This window comes from Mixophyes fleayi, chromosome 3 (assembly GCF_038048845.1).
Source record: "Mixophyes fleayi isolate aMixFle1 chromosome 3, aMixFle1.hap1, whole genome shotgun sequence".
Classification (NCBI taxonomy): domain Eukaryota; kingdom Metazoa; phylum Chordata; class Amphibia; order Anura; family Limnodynastidae; genus Mixophyes; species Mixophyes fleayi.
In genome coordinates, this window is record NC_134404.1 from 329,985,251 (window position 1) to 330,004,686 (window position 19,436).

The 19,436-nt window shown below is 42.6% G+C and overlaps 1 protein-coding gene across 1 annotated transcript in view; it reads left to right on the forward strand.

Moving 5' to 3' along the window:
- Positions 1-18,692, forward strand: part of KCTD3 (potassium channel tetramerization domain containing 3) — a 41,498-nt gene extending 22,806 nt beyond the window's left edge. Inside the window, 11 exon segments of the mRNA XM_075204247.1 lie at positions 4,589-4,779; positions 9,754-9,869; positions 10,222-10,309; positions 10,515-10,631; positions 11,747-11,917; positions 12,040-12,195; positions 14,267-14,363; positions 15,511-15,695; positions 15,769-15,907; positions 17,343-17,834; positions 17,836-18,692. Coding sequence (XP_075060348.1) covers positions 4,589-4,779; positions 9,754-9,869; positions 10,222-10,309; positions 10,515-10,631; positions 11,747-11,917; positions 12,040-12,195; positions 14,267-14,363; positions 15,511-15,695; positions 15,769-15,907; positions 17,343-17,834; positions 17,836-17,875 — 1,792 coding nt within the window. The 3' untranslated portion in view covers positions 17,876-18,692.
- Positions 18,693-19,436: the final 744 nt, after the last annotated feature.

Sequence of the window (19,436 nt, forward strand, 5' to 3'; positions counted from 1 at the left end):
ACTCCTCGGCATCGGGGCAGCCGTGCACTCCGCGGCATCGGGGCAGCCGTGCACTCCTCGGCATCGGGGCAGCCGTGCACTCCTCGGCATCGGGGCAGCCGTGCACTCCTCGGCATCGGGGCAGCCGTGCACTCCTCGGCATCGGGGCAGCCGTGCACTCCTCGGCATCGGGGCAGCCGTGCACTCCGCGGCATCGGGGCAGCCGTGCACTCCGCGGCATCGGGGCAGCCGTGCACTCCTCGGCATCGGGGCAGCCGTGCACTCCTCGGCATCGGGGCAGCCGTGCACTCCTCGGCATCGGGGCAGCCGTGCACTCCGCGGCATCGGGGCAGCCGTGCACTCCGCGGCATCGCGGCAGCCGTGCACTCCGCGGCATCGCGGCAGCCGTGCACTCCGCAGCATAGGGGCAGCCGTGCACTCCGCAGCACTCCGCAGCATCGCGGCAGCCGTGCACTCCGCAGCATAGGGGCAGCCGTGCACTCCGCAGCACTCCGCAGCATCGGGGCAGCCGTGCACTCCGCAGCTTCGGCAACCTCTAACTGGTCTGAATTTACTTTCAGATATCTCCCGGTTGGCAGCCCGCATACCACGTTTCCCAAACCATGGCCGCCCAGGGCATTGAACCCTAATAGTTATATTAGTTGGAGGTGGGGACGGCTGTTAGGAAAATGTTATGTGGGAGTTTCTAGATTTACGTTCTAACTATTCCTACAAGCTGCTATTCATTTTATATATTAAGTACTGAACAGTGTGCTCCATCCTGGACTCTTGTCTTTCAATAGACTGCAAGATTGTGTATAAACCTTCCAGATTATTGCTTATTACTATCACTCCTATACATAGCACAATACCGTTGTATGTTGGCCTTGAGTTAGCACCTGACCCTGTTTTTGCTCACCGAATCTCTACTCGCTGTGTTACACCAGTGATAGGCAACCTGATAGACTTCAGGGGACACGTGGGCAGCCCTCGAACCTTCAAAGGGCCACACATTACCCTTAATCCCAGTAAGGTAAAATAATCTATTTAATCAGACAAACCTATCTGTAATATCACATCAGCAGGCGTTTTAAACAAGTGTTACAAGTTATACCTAACAGATCTGACAGTGAAGCAGGAAGGAGCTGGGGGCCGCCGTTAAAGGCTCAGAGGGCCGAATGCGGCCCTAGGGCCAACTGTCGTTCATCACTGTGTTACACAGTGGACATTTTTGTTTAAGCTCTTTTAATGTGTATTAATCTATATGTAGGATCCACCTGTAGACTAATGCTATCGGCAGCACAAACATTAGTTAGTGTAGTAATGGAGAGACAAGTTAGCCTGTATTTTTTTCAGTAATTTGGATTTGATGGTACCCTCAGTTTATTATGATTTATACAGTTTTGTATATGAGTAGGGTAAAGCCCTCGCCGCCCTTTAATTCGGCAGCATTACCAACTGAAACATTTAATGACTTTTAAATTGCTTGTTTTAGCATCGCTATGACCAGTGGGCACCGGCTTCTCTTCCCTCTAACTGTGATAGAGTGAACACAGCAAGGGGTTTATTGAAATTTGTCAAAAATCTTGCTCTAATGCTTTTCAAATGGATTACCTGTCCGTCCACGCTCGCGGTTTCAAATTGTTTCAGTCACACTCAGCAACACTCGCGGTGACTCAAAGAAAAATAGAAAACCGGGCAGCTGACAAAACTTTTATTAATGGTAGGAACAGCATGGGGGTAATGCAGCTTCTCCCGCTCTTGTTCTATTCTCTCTCTCTCATATTCTCGGCAGAAGTGGGAGTATTGAGACATGTTTGATTTGTAGCTAAAGAACAACACTTCTGAAGTTTTAAATGATGTCCAGTAAGTTTTTATATGATACTGTAAAGAGGGAGAACAACATGGTGCCACTACTGCTTTGCACCAAGGTTCTGTTACCGCTGCCGTTCTGTTCTTCAGTTTAGGGATATTCTAAACTCCATCGTCAAGACTCCCGCATGGTATAGTGTTCAAAGGCAGAATCCACTCTACTGTGGCCTTAGAATATTGCCCGGTGTCTTCTGAAGGTCTCTATTTCCCCTCTGGAGAACTTGGGAGTGAATTCTGATCATAGTGTGGGCATTTTGAATCATGATTGGATAAACAGACCTGGTTTAAACTATCCTCTAGCCCGGGCTCCATTTATTTCCTATATAACCAACAAGGTATTAGCCTAGGGCAGGACATACATGGGGTTATGGCCGGTGCATTGGATGCTTAAACTTCTTCATCTCTCCCCTCCAAGCGAGAACCAGGGTTTTGAACTTGGAGGCAGTTGTCCCTTCAACACTTCAAGCACTGCAGCAAAATGCATGAATGTATGCTGGAGGAGTCCTAAATGACATAGTCATCTGCAAATAGCAGAGATGTCTCCTCAAACCCTGACTTGATGTCCTATTCAGGACAATCTCAAGCAGGAGTGGAGAGAAGATGCATCTGTAAACTAATATAAATGTGTATCCTGTATGCTGACATAACTAAATGTCCTCACACAAGTGCTCATACCCCTGCAGTACCTCCCACAGACCGTTCGTGGTTCACCTTTCCCAAGTCCACAAAACACCTGTAGACTGTATTAGTGTTCCCACGATTCCTTACATAACTACAAGGGAAAACGATTGGTCCACTGTCGGGGTGAAATCTGTTTTTTTTTGTTTTTTTCTCTTCAGCAGTCGAATGGAATCTCTTCTTCGGTACCTTGCTAAAGGTTTTTCGAGAGAAGCTTGATAACCCTGTGGTTGGTATACGGCCCCTGGCCCTTCTTTTTAAAGTTGAAGACCACCATCCTAGATTACCCTTTTAGAGGCACTATAATCACCTTCTATTCAACAATGAATAGGTGTGTCTGCCGTTTTAGCCCATTGATGTCCAGTGCCATCAACATCTCTTTTTAGAAATCATCCACCCCTACCGTCTTACCACAATAGCAACATAAGCCAAAACTATGGAGTCCAAACCACCATGGATTTCCAACACTCCCTCTTGGTGAAGACTTTGTGTCTACTGGATTAAGTATTCCACAAAAGACTCTAACAATATCCCCAGTAGTAGTCAGCATTTCTCAGTCCTGGCTTAGCACCACCTATGAAAGGTCTCCCTTTCCTCTCCTGAGGTTCTGAACAGTTTGCCAGAACATCTTTTGGTCCACCCAATAGTCCTTTTTTGTGCTGAACTGTTGCTTCCAGTACCGCTCTACCAAAAAGGAGATTCCTCTGCGAGCCTTTTTCCGAACATCACTTTCTTTAGCTAGACAGCCTCCCTCACAGGGATTATTGACCAACAAATCCTATGTCTACTGGTGGATTGCTTTTTGGATTGGATTGCTTTCTAGCAGCAGATTTTTAAAGACTTGACATGGTCCGTCGAATAACAAAGTCCCCGGCTTCACTCTACCCAGATCAAGATAAGACTCTTCTCCCACGCAAGCATCCACCAGACATTTCCAGCCAATCCTGGTGGTTCTCATTGGCCTCGAGCTCCTGTCTCCTTATCCAACTCAAATACCAATTGGTGATCATTTGACAGTTCCTCCTTTCTCTTGACTGAGTTTCCAAAATAGATGGCCTCAAGTCAGATGCGATGAACACAAAGTTGACCGTTGACCTTTATCCCAGGATACTTTGATACAATTATGAGAAACCTTGTGTGTAAATCATGGGCAATAATCTTTGGGAGGTTGTTCGTCCAATTATGCCCCTCCTGGTATTTCTATTGTTCCTCCTGTGATTGCGAGTGTGGAGGTCTTCCAGCAAGACTACAAACTAGGTGGTACTCTAAAGCAGCTCACATACTTTCTCCAAGAAAGCTGCTACTGTCTCCTAGATGCCTCCCTCGTGTCTACTGCGACCTCCCAGAGTTGGAGAGAGACCTCTCCCAATATTTAGCTATAAAAAGCTGCAGTTATTTCCTATTGCCAAAGTCTGTGATCTAATCTCTGCTGTCTCATTTCCAAAGCTTCTAACACACCTAGATCTTCTCATAGCTGGTTACAAAATGCTTCTGAAATCCAGATCCATTGAAATCAGTGTAAAATGCTCTAGCCGGTCACATGAGCTGTAAGAAGCTATCGAAATATCAAAGCGGAGTTCTCCCTGGCAGATCAGAAAGACTCCTAAAACTTTCAGAGTGTTTGTAAGCAGCTGAAATACTAAAATACAAAGTTTTGGAAACCCTTTTTTTTTTTTTTTTATTATTATTATTATTCACTTTGTGCTGCACACTTTTGCATTATTTGCTAGTTTTACTAGGTTTTTGACATGCAATGAAGCTCTCATGTCTCACTAAACATCTATTTGTTGAGCAGCCATTTATGTAAGTATTATATTTGCCTTTGAATGTATTCTGTCTCTAAGTTCACAATGGATTCGGTGTCCTCTCCACGTTTGTATGAGGCTGAAAACTGGGCAGACTGCCATGTACCCAGAGATATAATTTTACATTTACACTGTAATGGGATTACTTTGTACAGTACATGTAGCTTTTAATTGTAAATCAATAGACATTTTTAAAGTCTAATGAGCTGTGCCAAATCTCGGCGTTATTGACTGTCTCTCCCGGGTTCTCGCAGAATAAAGGAATCTTCCGGCTGGCAGCAGGTTTTCTCGAGCCCTTACCTAGACTGGACCATCGAGAGGGTGGCGCTCAACGCCAAGGTGGTTGGTGGCCCGCATGGCGACAAAGACAAGATGGTGGCCGTGGCGTCGGAGAGCAGCATCATTCTGTGGAGCATACAGGATGGAAGCCGGGGAAGTGAAATAGGTGGGACTTTGTATTTCCATGATACGTTTCTTTACTGAGTATGTATGTGAAATAGTTCCATACACTGAAGTTGCAGATCAAGGAATCTTGGACTAATATTTAGTATCCTAATAGTGCTGTAATTTGTACTTGTTTTATTTAAATTTGGGGATGGGTTTTTGTGATATGGTTGCGATTGTTTTACTGTACAGCTCCTGAGATTCTATACATGTTATACTGTATGCTTCTCATTGATCCTGTTTGGGGAACACTGCTAACCTCCTTGGGATGTAGAGGAGCCGACTGGGCAGGGAGGCATCTGGCCACTGGACTCTGTCCCACAATAAGCATCTTTGGGCTGGGTCCTACATTTATTTTTCTTTTAAATTGTTCCTAATAGGCTGCTGAGCCAAGTCCCGCCCCCAGGCTAAAATGGGCCAGCCAGTCCCTGCTCTGCACTGGAGCAGGTGCTTAATCAACTTCTATTTGTTTGTACTCTAGCTCCTTAACCTATATACCCCTCCCCCCTCCTTATGGCTCTTCAGTTTTTCTTTAAATTTTTTTTAAATAAAAATAATTTTGAGGGAGTTTTTAAAGGCAGATTTCACAAAGAAGAGCTGCAACAACAATATATTGCCCTATGGATACTAATATCTAGTTTTCCTATTGTGGTTTACAAGATTTTTTTTAATTTGATCTTACTGCAGCTGTCTGACATTGGAATAGTTGTGTGTGGAAGTGTTTCAGTGCATACAGTGTACATAAAGCAGTGAATGTCTTTCGTTCAAGTGCTGTGAAATCGCAGACATTGCTTTGTAACTTCTACTATTCAGGGAGCATTGATGATCCTACCCCGTGCTTGCAGTGGTACCTGATTATCCACTATACCTCACTGCAATACTGCGTTGCAGACTACGAGACAAGATACTGCTGCTTAATGAATCACTGAATCTAAAATCCCAGTTAGTACATATAAAATAAATAATAATTAGCAATAGATGTGCAAAAGCCTCCTGTGCTTATGAGAATGAAGGATATATGAGCTACAGCTGTCTGTGTGAGTGTTTTGTATGCTCACAAGACTCTGTGATTTAAGTGACTGAAGGTGGCTGCAGAGAGTCTGGCAGCCTGAAATCATTGCAGCTGGGTATATGATGTAATATCATAGCTGTTGTCTTGCCCCAATATTGCAGTATATGGGGATGAAAGTGACTTACGGGTGATAATAACCAGATCATTATTGGGTGTGTTGAAAAATTCTTAATGTTGTTGTCCTTGATTTGTAAGACACCTCAGTGCCCAGCAACCTTGGCAGTAGGGAAGACCTACATAAAGTTGCGGAGCGACCTACAATGTAGACAACATAGCACGGGAAGGGTCTTGCTCTAGTGAGAGCGTACATCATAGAGGGCAGAGGCGAGAGTGCGTCTCAGAGTGGAGGTTGAGACAGCAGCGAGGGGCTACCGGTGTGAGTAGTATTGGTGGGCTGTAGTAATGAGGGAAGTTTCAGAGGGCATGTGTGTAGCAGCATGGTCGCTTATGTGAGATGTGTTTGTCAGAGGTAGAGCTCAGCCGGAGATTTGATGTATTTGAAGGGGCAGCGGTGTTTAGGGCTTTGTAGTTTAGGGTGAGTGGATTGATTCTGGAGCACAGGGAGCGCTAATGAGGGAAGCGCTGAGAGAGGAAGATCAGCCTTGCAGCGTATTTTAGGATGGATTGAAGCCGCAACAGATGAGCCTAAAGATTGCCAGATAAGAGGAGGTGGCAGAAGTCCAGATGGGAGATGAGAGAATGGATGTGAATCTTGTTTGCATCTTGGGTAAGAAAATATGGAGAGGACCGAGGACTGCAAGAGATAATGGATGTGAAGAGTAAAGCAAAGGCACAGTCCAGGCTGATACCAAGGCAGCAGGTTTTTAGGAAATTAAGGAACTCGTGGTGTTGATGTTGAGGGAGGGGATAAATGGAAGCAGAAAGGGACAACAGGCCACTTCTACTGGCCCATGAGTGCAGTCCTCTTCCAAATAGACTCCATTCATGCCAGCAGTGTATTTTGGTCCTGCACGGGCAACGAGCAGAAACTTTGGTCCTTGTGAGTCCAGCCTCCGCTATTTAAGAAAGATACACTCAATGTCAACTAAAATGCTTCACCAAGCCCAACATATTGCTACCTGCAATGATTTTATTTGCTAATCATGATTTCTAGGGTCATAAATTATTTCACCAGCATGGGGCGGCGCGGGAGACTGATCTGCATTGTCATTCATCCATCCCTGTCCGTCTTGTTAGAATAATTTATGAATCTAAAGTTGATGTTTTGTTTCATACGGTGCATAGTGGCCGGTGTGACTGAGTATTGGCCATCTGCTGCATACAATGAGCTCTGACAAGCTCACCAGCCTCATTCAACTCGTTTACCAGAAGTCGATACATTTTCAAAGACCCAATCTTTGTGTGCACCGAGCGCTCCCGCAAGAGATGAATTCGCCTGAACTAGACCAGGCAGCTAAACAACAGGACCCGGCAAACAGCAACAACTAAAGTTCTTTCAATATCTAAAAGTCCATAAAGTAGAAATGGATAATCTGGTTTAATATCGGGGACATCCCTCAGCCATGTAGCAGGGAATAAAGTTCTACCGAGCTGGCAGGGCAATCAGAACCGCCGGCACTGGGGTGAGATACCGGGAAATTGCTTATATCCACTGCAATTAGGTTTCCATTTTATTTAATAATGAAGTACCTTTTCACTTGGTTTTGATTGTGATGGTTGGAAATGATAGTTTGGGATTACATAGGGGGACCGCAGAGGTGCTCTTTGTTCACACTCTGTAAAAGAAACAATTTGTTGTTACAAACACTCCGGACCTCTGTAACACCATCTAAAGAAGATTACAAAACCTGGCATCTCGGTGATAGAGCTGTCCCCCGGCAGACCAGCCTTCAATATTACTTACCGGAGACACCACTAGCAGATTGCTGCTATAAGCAGTATTTTACGGAGAGGGCCCCTTAAGACAGGGACATGTCATTACTTATACCATCTCCCTCCCTGTGGATAACAGTCAAGATTGTTGAGCCTAAGCAAGAGTGACACTTTAAATTCCTTCAGACCATTCAAGCTGTCTCCCTTGATTTCCCTGAACCTCCTGCGTCTCTGGAGTAATCAATTCTACTTGTTTCTCTCTCTTTTTTTTGTTTTGTTTTTTATTATTGCCTGCATGCCGGTGCCACACGTTTCTTAATGTATCAGAAAAGATTTGGGGGATATTAAACAGAACGTGGCGTCATCAGATTGTTTTTGGGACAGCACAGCTCTGCATCGCAGTATAGAATGTTATTAACCTATCATATGATGAGCCAGTGAAACCACCTTGGTAAAGCATACACTGATACATAGTGTTTCTACGATGTTGGGTCTATTAACCCCTAATGCTATCAATACTGATATTGTATGGTATAGCCGGTGAAGTATGATGGAAGCTTGGTGGGGATTATTTGTGACAGCTGGGCAGCCTGTTTGACAGTCCTTCTCTAAGGTCGTCATCATCATCATCGACATTTATTTATATAGCACCAGCAAATTCCGTAGCGCTTTACAATTGGGAACAAACATTAATAATACCACTTTCATACTACCGCCCCGGCAATATCCCGGGTTGTTAACCCGGGATATTGCCGGGGCACAGGGCAGTATAGATCAGAAGATTCCCAGGTCGGGCGGGTTCCTACTGCACCTGCCCGACCCGGGTTTTAGAAAAAAAAAAGTGAAAAAAAAGATTTTAATTACTAAAAAATACAAAACAAATGTTTACTTAACTTATTTTCAGCCAGCGGTGTCTCCGGTGCGTTGCCGGCTGCCAGGGGGACCTCTGGGTACTAAAATGACTTCATTTCTAGTCCATTAGAAATGATGTCATTTTAGTACCCAGAGGTCCCCCTGACAGCCGGCAATGCACCGGAGACACCGCTGGCTGAAAATAAGTTAAGTAAATATTTCTTATGTATTTTTTATTAATTAAAATCTTTTTTTTTTTTACTTTTTTTTCTTACTTCCCAATTTTTTTTTTACAGTATGAATGGTGAGACCCGGGAATTACACGGGTTGCACCATTCATACTGCAGGCGAGCGGGGTCCAACACGGGAATTACCCCTCGCAAAATCCCGGGTCTAAGTCCCAGGATTTTGTGGTTGGACTATTCATACTGCACCAAGACCTGGGTTTTTCAGCGTGCCTCTGCAAAAACCCGGGTTTTTGGTGCAGTATGAATGGGGTATAAGACAATACTGGGTAATACATACAGAAAGAGAGGTAAGAGAACCCTGCTCACAAGCTTACAATCTATATAAGGTCCTAATTTAGGTAAAGCTGTATAACACACATACAGTTATCGTGCAGATCACATGATTCACGTCACACTCCAAGAGAGTGTACAGTCCCATGATCATGTTTTATCCTACCAAAGTACATCGCATCTGTTGGTTTGGTTTTATAAACTTCCAAAAATGACGGAACGATGTCCTTTCAGCAGATGGTTATGAGATGATCATAGATATAAAGGTCAGGTTGTGTAGGGCTGTACGTATGAATCGGTATGGTCATCAGGACTTTCAGTTGTTGGTGAAATTGTTACAGAAATTGCATCTGAAGTAACATTGCATAAGTGTGTACCCAGCTTAATGCAGGCCTTTGATTCATATGGCAAAAAAATTGGGAACATATTTATGTCTTAGAATAGTGGTAACTTGTGCTTTTAGGAGGGATCCGGCTTATCGGTAAACGTTGACAAACCTGGGAGAGTATTTGGTGCACCTTGACAAACCTGGGGGTAGAGGGGGGCAGGGGGGGTTCATTGGTAAACCTTCAGTCTTGGGTGGGGTGGGGGGGGGATACCCTTTACAGGCGCGTGGAAAACAGAAGAAAAAGGTTTAATAAACTGTACTACTCAGCCTTGTGATTGGTTTTACATGGATGTTCTGTTATTGGACATTTAGGTGTGTTTAATCTGGGAGTGCCGGTGGATGCCCTGTTCTTCATCGGTAATCAGTTGGTAGCGACGAGCCATACTGGGAAGGTCGGAGTATGGAACGCCGTCACTCAGCACTGGCAAGTGAGTACAAGTTCCAATCTGAACACTAATTACTAACTTTATTTATATAATGACGCCCCGCTTTCTTCAGAAATGACTATTTCCCTGCCAGACATGCTTTCTGTGATGCCCCATCACTCCCAACGAAACAGCACCCCTAGTGGGCGTCGTTGTTATGGGAAAAATAGTTCCTCATTTTAAACTTTCAATATCGGTTGAAGACGCAACTTGTTATACACCGGCCGAGCCTTCTGTTATTCCGCAATAAGAACGTCCGTTGTGTCAGTAATACAGTGTGACATTCATTGGAGGTTAACTCTCCAACTTGCCGATTTATTCCATATAATGAATATTACTTGGTGTCTCCCCCCAGGTCCAGGATGTTGTCCCTATTACCAGCTACGACACCGCTGGGTCTTTCCTCCTCTTGGGATGTAACAACGGATCCATCTATTATATAGGTAAGAGAGGTTTGCTATGAGGTAGACGGTAGGAGATTTAATGGATCCGCAAGTTAAATTAAAACTTTCCACCTAACCCTTTACAACTATACTCTCTCCTGCTTAGTTCCTGCAGTTTCCCTGTGACCTAGGTTTTTCCACCATATTTATTTAAAGAGATGCCTGATTAAGCTGTATGTGGTTGTTCTTTATTCCCTTACTACAGATATGCAGAAGTTTCCTTTACGCATGAAGGACAATGACCTTCTAGTGACAGAATTGTATCACGATCCCTCCAATGACGCCATCACTGCTCTGAGTGTCTACCTCACCCCCAAAACCAGTGAGTACATTCATATATCATAGATCCAGGACCTGTCAAATGGCATCAAAGTTCTGATTTATAGGGGAACTAAATGTAATAGAGGATTTCTTGTTTGTTACATTATCTGCTCTCCTATTGGCAGACCTGTGTTCTAAATACATTTGGCTCCTCCGCTCCCCCCCTGGTATAACACTAGATAATTAGCTTAGTGTGTATATATAGGTGGTAGACCTGAAGATAACTAGATAATTATAATACCCTGACTGTCTTGAATGTCAGAACATCGGTTTACTCAAGAAATCCCCTTACAGTTTCTCCCTGGGTGCTGCCATATTGAGGTGCACCCTTTACTTTTTTTGGTACTGTTGTATTATATATATATAATCTATCATCAGGACTATTCTCTTATTGTCTGCTGCCCACTATCAGAAGTATGGTGATTGCCGCTGAAGACTGAGAGTAGAAATGATGTAATATGATATTAGTTACCACTTTCACATGTATACATAGATGCCTTTACATGGAGTTCTATTTGAGTGTGTTAATTTTATTAGGTTTAGTTCCCCTTTTAAACCACTTGTGTGCATTTCTTTGGTTTATACAGAGTAACAAGATTATTATTATTATTATTATTAATAATAATAATAATAATAATATCGCCATTTATTTATATAGCGCCACTAATTCCGCAGCGCTGTACAGAAAACTCGCTCACATCGGTCCCTGCCCCATTGGAGCTTACAGTCTAAAGTCCCTAACATACACAGAGAGAGACTAAGGTCAATTTAACAGCAGCCAATTGACCTACCAGTATGTTTTTGGAGTGTGGGAGGAAACCGGAGCACCCAGAGGAAACCCACGCAAACACAGGGAGAACATACAAACTCCACACAGATAAGGTCATGGTCGGGAATTGAACTTATGACCCAAGTGCTGTAAGACAGAAGTGCTAACCACTTAGCCACCGTGCTGCCCAGGATAACTGCATAATGTGGTCCCCAAATCTCCATCTACTTTATAGTAATGAAGCTGCTGGAATATGTAATCAGTAGGAGAAATGGGCCTTTATAACCTTATATCTGTTCAGTCTGGCCTCCAGTAATTTTAATCATGCTCTCTGCTGCCCCCTACAGGTGTCAGCGGGAACTGGATCGAGATCGCTTATGGTACAAGTTCTGGTGCAGTCAGGGTGATCGTACAGCACCCAGAGACAGTGGGCTCCGGCCCCCAGCTCTTCCAGACCTTTACCGTTCACCGCAGCCCGGTTACCAAGATCATGCTGTCGGAAAAACACCTGGTATCAGGTACTGTTATTATTACATCTCTATGTATGAACCCTCTGTGTATTGTCACATTGTTTGTAACAGATCTGAGCAGAGGGTTCTGTTACTCCAATCTGGTGATTATGTTGTGTTTTATTTTCTAGTTTGCGCTGATAATAACCACGTCCGGACGTGGACGGTAACGCGCTTCAGAGGAATGATCTCTACGCAGCCAGGGTCCACCCCTCTCGCCTCATTCAAAATCCTGTCTTTAGAGGAAACTGAAAGCCACGGGAGTTATTCTTCCGGCAACGACATAGGTACCAGATATTTACCCTGTTTATAAGCTGGGTGCAGGGGCAAACGCAGGATTTGTAGAGGGGGGTTTCCACACTACGTCACCAGTGGGCGTGACCACCATGCATGGGGGCGTGGATATAATATTAGACAGTGCTTGGCTGCTCTCCAACTCTTCCTATCCCCATATTATACATGGGCAATGCTGCGTTCACTACTGTTAGGTGCACGCAGCTCTCCCTTTTCAAGCAGAGCCGTGTGAAGCGGGGGCAAGGTCCAGCCACCTCAATTATACAGTGCCCCAGGCTTGGAGGGGGTTTTCCAGGCACTAGGAACCTCCCCCCCCCTCAGTTTGCCTATGGGGTGTTTGTTTTACTCTTTATTCTGTAAATATTATGCTAAGTCAACTGTATGGTCTAATGGAAGTTTGTGTAATAGTCTTTCTTAATAGGTAACTTTGAAACAAAGTATCGGACATGGAATGACCTGCTTTATACACTAACATAGCCAGGAACGTCTTTACATCCAGTAATATTTTGGTATAAAGTTAACTTATAAAATTGTATGGGGAAAGCAGTCAGTTAATGGGTCAATATCTGTGAGAATGCATCCAGTTAATATAGTAGGAACCAATGACCTCATCGAGGCACTGTGTACCTCATTCCTCAGTGATGTTACCAGCATTTAGTGAATTCATATTGACTTCATTTATCATCATCAGTCTAATTAGGAGGATATTGGGATAAATATTAAATTATGACAACATTTATACCAGTTTGGTGAAACTTGATATTTAAGACTCGTCACTTAGTGGATTCTCTACTGTACTGCAGAGATCTGTACACAAAGCTGAGCTGCACTTTCATATGAAAGTATTGGCGCTCTTGACACCGTAGAGCTGTCCTGTGTTCAAGCACAAAGAGTCATGAAGTTGTGTGCAGGATCGCTGGTGGCGAACACGCTGCTAAAGCTGGTGACCGCTGCGCGCACGTGTCTGGGACATACAATTCCTTAAAAAAAAAAAAAAGTATTCAGCCATAACACATTTGTCACATGTTGTTATGTAGATATATAATCAAAAATGATGCCCCTCTCTCTGTGAGGCCATACTGCATGATGGGGACTTTCCAAAAATAAAGGATTCCAAATAAAGACGAAGGAATATTCCAGACAAGTTGCAGATAAGATTGTAGAAAAGGCTCCAGGACCATTGCAAAGACATCCACCCTCCCTGCGTGCATCATGCAGAAATAGAAGTAGTGTGAAAATACCGTCACACCGCCTAGACCAGGCTGCCCCCCATAAAGTTAGGTGCTGGACAAGAAGGGCGCTTATTAGAGAACTACTGCAAGGCCAAATGTAACATTACATGAAATGCAGAGGTCTGTGGCTGTGATAGAGGATAATGTACACAAGTCAATAATCCTGGCTGAAATCAAAACCAACACCACACGTCCTTGCCTGCAAATAGTTTGCAATATCCCATTAAGAGATACAGCTAGAGGTGGCCAGAATGTCTTGTGGTTTTATGAGACTAAAGTTCAACTTTTTGGCCTGAACGCTAAGCGGTAAATAGGGTAAATCCTGCACCCCAGCCGGGTGATGCGTGGCGTCATAGCATCGTGCTATGGCGATGCTTGTAGGTGGTAGAGACTGGCAGTCTGGTCAGGACGGATGGGACATTGAAGGGTGCATATTACCGACTAATCCTGAACATAAACCGGCTCCTTCCGGCCAGACAGCTCAAACTGGGGAGGAAGCTCCGTCTTTCAACAATGATCCAAATTGCGGATGAATGTGCGACTCACAAATAAAACATTTTATTGTGAAAAAAAATAAAAAAATTCCAGGCTGTGTTTTGTTTTTCTTGTTTAGTTAATAAATACATTTTATTAAGGGGTTTTAAAGCTAAATCTTTTTTTTGGGGGGGGGCTCAAACAGGTTAACAATAACATGGCTGTGAAATTCTTAATTGACATTAAGGGGGATGAGCTGAATACTCTTTCATGGCACGTTGTATCTGCTGGCACTGATAGACATTTGTCTCTGATTGTATTGTATACTGCGCTAATGAATGTCATTGTTTCCTTACAGGGCCTTTCGGAGAGAGAGACGACCAGCAGGTGTTTATCCAGAAAGTGGTTCCTATAACTAACAAACTGTTTGTGAGACTTTCATCAACTGGAAAGAGGTAACTGCTCACATAAGAGATCTTGTTACTTTGTTACCTGGAAAGTAATGGCCCATTGTTAGATTCCACATTGAGAGCAGATTTTCAGGTCGTCTTCATTGGAACTGTGCTCAGAACATACCTCTAATTATACCGTAGCCTCCTTCCTGGGAGCTGAGAGCGATATTGGGGAATGATCACATAGTATAAAGAGAATGACATGGATCCTTTTAGACCATTGATACCTTATTTAGGGGTTATTCTCCAAAAGTGGAGGTAAACTAGTGACTGTCCTCCATGTTCTGCAACCCTCAACATTTTTTGGGTGGTGATCTGGCAGTAAAGGTTTGGAAATTCCTTATAGAGCATATTTTATTAGTAGAAGAGGTTTAGGGAGACCAGTATACAAAACACAGAGTAGCGAGTAGAAATACATCAAAACCACATACAGCTTCCAAAACTGAAAGAACACAAAATCTTAACCTGTCAACATGTAATTGTATCTGGCACAAGTAAACATTTGTCCTATATTAGCTGATATCTGGTGTTCACATGAGGAGAGAGAAAAATCACATTGACCCACCAGTATATTTATAGTAGGTTTAATTTGACAATGTCACAGGTTGATCCTTTCATGTCGTCGCTTGTAATCTCTATGCCAGCGCTTCTCAACTAACATACCTGCTTTCAGTGTATCAGTTATCTCCTCTACATAGACATACACAGGGTGTGAGAACGAGATGTGAAATGTAAGCTAAGGAAATTAATTCATATCACTTTAGGCTTATTTAAAACAAAATGTATTAACTATATATAATTTTATTAGTGACCAGTGTTACCAAGGTCATATTTTGCTGTTTTTTACATTGGATTATGTGAATTATCAGAACATTTCAACACTCGTAATCTGTTTCGTGATTGTTTTTGAACTGTGTAAGACTCTGATGACGGAGGGATAATATCCCGGGGAGGTCTAAATTACTCGCTTAATAACAGTGGCTTTACAAGTGGCCCTGTTGGTGCTACATAAAGCCACGTTTGTGACGTTGAAATGGTGAAACATTTATGCCGTCTTAGTGCGTATTTACATTTAGAAATGAATGTAATTGCCAGAACCAGAAAGTTCACTTTAGTGACTAAAACTAACAACCGTCTCTTCCTGGTGCAGAATCTGTGAGATCCAGGCTGTGGACTGCACTACAATCACGTCTTTCACCGTCAGAGAGTGCGAAGGGTCCAGTCGGATGGGCTCCCGGCCGCGGCGCTATCTCTTCACCGGACATTCTAACGGAAGTATTCAAATGTGGGACCTGACCACGGCCATGGACATGGTGACCAAGACGGAAGACACAGGTAAGAGACGGAGAAAGAGACGCGATATCTGGATTAGACTACGGTGAATTTACCTGGTGTCTGCTTTGTCTAGATGTCGGAGGTCCGACGGAGGAAGAACTGTTAAAGTTATTGGATCAGTGCGACCTGAGCGCTTCCCGCTGTGCAACGCCAAACATCAGCCCAGCCACCTCTGTGGTTTACCAAGGTCGTCTTCGTGATTCCAGCTCCAGGTAATCTAGAACAACTCGCTTACTGTATTTCTGTGTTGTATCTGCCATATCGTTATATCATTTTGTTTCTTTATATGAATGTCATCCTTGCCTAAAAATACCTCTAGAAACATCCATAATAACATTGAATCAGTCGCAACGACATTGTCCATGAAAGCCCCAACCAGATAACAGTGCAGGGATAGGCTGGTAGATAACCGTGATTGCACCGTGATGCAACATTGTCTTCAGAAAAATAATTGTCGGACCCTAAAAGAACAATCGATAGAACTTCAGTTATAAGAAGGCGGAGATCTCCTTTGTAATGCCAGACTTTTTTGTATTTTGAAATAATGTAAGGTTTAAAATGAATGTACTGAAAAGCACATCAACTAAAAGCAAAAAGTTAAAGCACATGTCCCCATTCAGACAAGTGGATTCAATTTAGTATATTCAGTCCAAACATATTTTCCAATGCAGCAAGAACCTGTGAGCTCCAGTTTAGTAGACGCAGCCTCTTGAGGGGTAATATTATTGTTCTTGTGCTTCTGTGGAGCCTTGGGACTGTCTGGCTATGTTGTGTTACTTTCTCCGCAGATGTTAGATCTGTGCAGGAATCACAGTAGCTGATGCAGTCAGTTTGGTGATGATGTGAATGAGAGACCGTGTTTAGTACCTGATACTTGCCTGTCATGAGCGGCAGGGAGGGGTTTAATCTGTTGCCACAATCTTTGCATACAGAGCAGTGATATCAATGCATCCCCCACATGGATTTCATTTTGCAAATATACAAAACCAGAAGAAGTTATTTATGGACTCGCAGTAATAAAAGAAAGACACATTTATTTGACAAATATTCGCTTTATTAAAGATGTTAAAAATAGAACTACCCTTAAAATTTTACAAAATGCCAATAATTACCCTGATGAGACACATTAACACTGGAATTAAACTGAACAGTTGGGCATATTTCTAATTAATACAGAAAACCAAAGCATTGGGGGGCAGGACTTTATCTAGGGTGACTTTAAACCCATATTTAATGAATCGCGCAAACACTGAATTCTGTTATGGAATATTTTTCTGAATCTGACCCCAAATTTGCCTAGTATAATAGTTAGCAGTCTAAGGACGGTTTTCTTTTTCTTTTTATGTCTGAAATAGGATAATTCACAGGGGAATAAGAAAGCAGAACCCACTGACACCAAATACTAATTACTAAGAACTCTCTTGATTCGGCTGATCCCTACTTTTAACTGTATTTTTATTTTTTATTTATTTACTATTTTTTAGAGAGAAAATGTTTTATGTGCAATTCTTATTTTATATACATTTTAGTTTTGCACCTCTTCTTCTTTTTTTTTTATATTTTCTCCATTAGTTCCTGAGAGTTATGCATTGTGTTTTGACATTATTTTACATATACTAAAATATTGAGTATTTATCTTTTGTATAGTTTACAACTTCAGCACGAAACCATACCGGAAGCTGCGACTTACGGCTCAGTGAGGCCTTATCGAGAGAGCCCCCTGTTAGCGCGAGCGCGGCGGACGGAGAGCTTCCACAGCTACCGAGACTTCCAGTCCTTCAGCTTCAACAAAAATATCGCCGAGAGAGTCAACCCGGAAAACGGGAGTTTATTGATAAAGAATGACGTAAAACCAAGTGACCAGGAAAGCAGCCCCCCTGACAAGAAGACCGTAACGACCCAAAAAACAAACAAATGTTTAGATTCCTGCCGCAGTCCCGATACAGCCGACGTCAGGAAGAGGATGGTGGACGAGGAAACAGAGTCCAAATTGGACACGAAGAAGAAGAGTGGATTTGAAGGAGCGTTTCTCAGTCGTCGAAAAGTTTCACAAGTACCTCACTTAAACTCGTCGTCAGGCGATGGTGGAAATGACTTGCCTGGTAATGCCTCACCATCGCCTACTAAATCCACCACCTCGTAAGAAAAGCGACTGGTCGTGCCAGGACTTTGCACTGTAAAAAAAATCATTACTTGGGAAGGAGTCTTTCCACTCCGAGCCTGATGTTTTCAAACAACAAGCTGGATTACAATACATTACGTTCTCGTTCCATTTCTCTCTTATTTTGCTGATGAAGCATGTTAGTACTAATACAAACTATATTTATTTATGGTTTTGGAAACTTAATAAGAAACCTATTTTTACTTTTTGTTGTGCTATTGTAAATTAGGCATGCTCCAACTGGGCTGTTTCTACAACCATTTAACTTTTTTATACATAATATATACTTTTTTCTTTTCTTTTTTTTTTTAAAAAAAGATACTTAATTGTATACATATGCTAGTGAATAATTTATTGATCTATAAATAGTTATTTATCCTACTATCTGAAACACTGACGCAGTAAATAGACATTTATCAAAAGTATTTAATTATTTTTTTTTTACTAGAAATATAGCATAATTTTGCACGAAGCGCACCATAGTCCTTTTTTATATTTCAGCGGCGTTTGCAAAGCGTGGCTTACACAGCAATATTGCACTCTGGTGTGTTTATCCACCGACGTCTTCAATGCAACCATGGTCTAATAAATAGGATAGATTATTTAGATTTATTTTGGCAGTATTTAATGTTCCAGAGATATTGCAACATTGTCCAGGCTGGAAAAATAAAAATAGACCAATGAAAATCGTTTTATAGAAGGGTTTATCTAATGGAGTATATAACGGATGATGTACTATGAAGATATTTTACAATTTGTGATGTGTTTGTGCTCACTCTGTAACAATGTCATTTTACATGATCCAGTAATGAGATATTAAAAGCTGTAGATTACTATTTCTTATAATGTATTTTTATTTGGCATAGTTTATCAAGAGACAATACATATGTTTGTTTATTTTAAGATTTCGGAAAAAGGTGAAAGAGAAAATCTAGTTTACTTCCATTTAAACCAACAGAAACCTTTCACAGGTTAATCCTGAATCCTTTCATGGGTGAATTGGTGACATAGACTTTTTAAAGTGCATCACTCATCCACACGGCAGCCGTTTTGTGTGTGGTGCCAATATTCATTGGAGGGTAGCCTTTAAAGTCACGTAAGTTACCTTTGACCTCACTGAGGCATGAAGAATATTGGATCACCCACAAAATGGCCACCTCCACTGTGTGGAGACGACAATGGGCATCAAAATATATTTTGTTTCTATAAAGCAATGATGTTCTAGTCGAGGTTTCATGTATGTATAAAGGTATGCACAGGTCTTAAACAATCTTCTTTATTGTTTTCTCATGCAATGTAATTTTTTTTATGATAATGTGGCCACTAGGTGACAATACTCTCTTGGTGAGGGACACAGAAAAGACTCAAAGGGCCCCACCAGGCCAAAAAGGAGCTAAAAAGCTTTGCTCCACTATAAACCGAAGTGTCATAACCAATGGCCCAAGATGTAGCCCACTGGTAATTAATGTGTGCTTGTCACTTACAGTACATAGCGGTGGCAGCCATTGTGGGCACTGATCTGATTACTGTGAGAACACAGCCTAGTGTCTATCAGGTGTCTCAGTGATGTCACTGGCTCC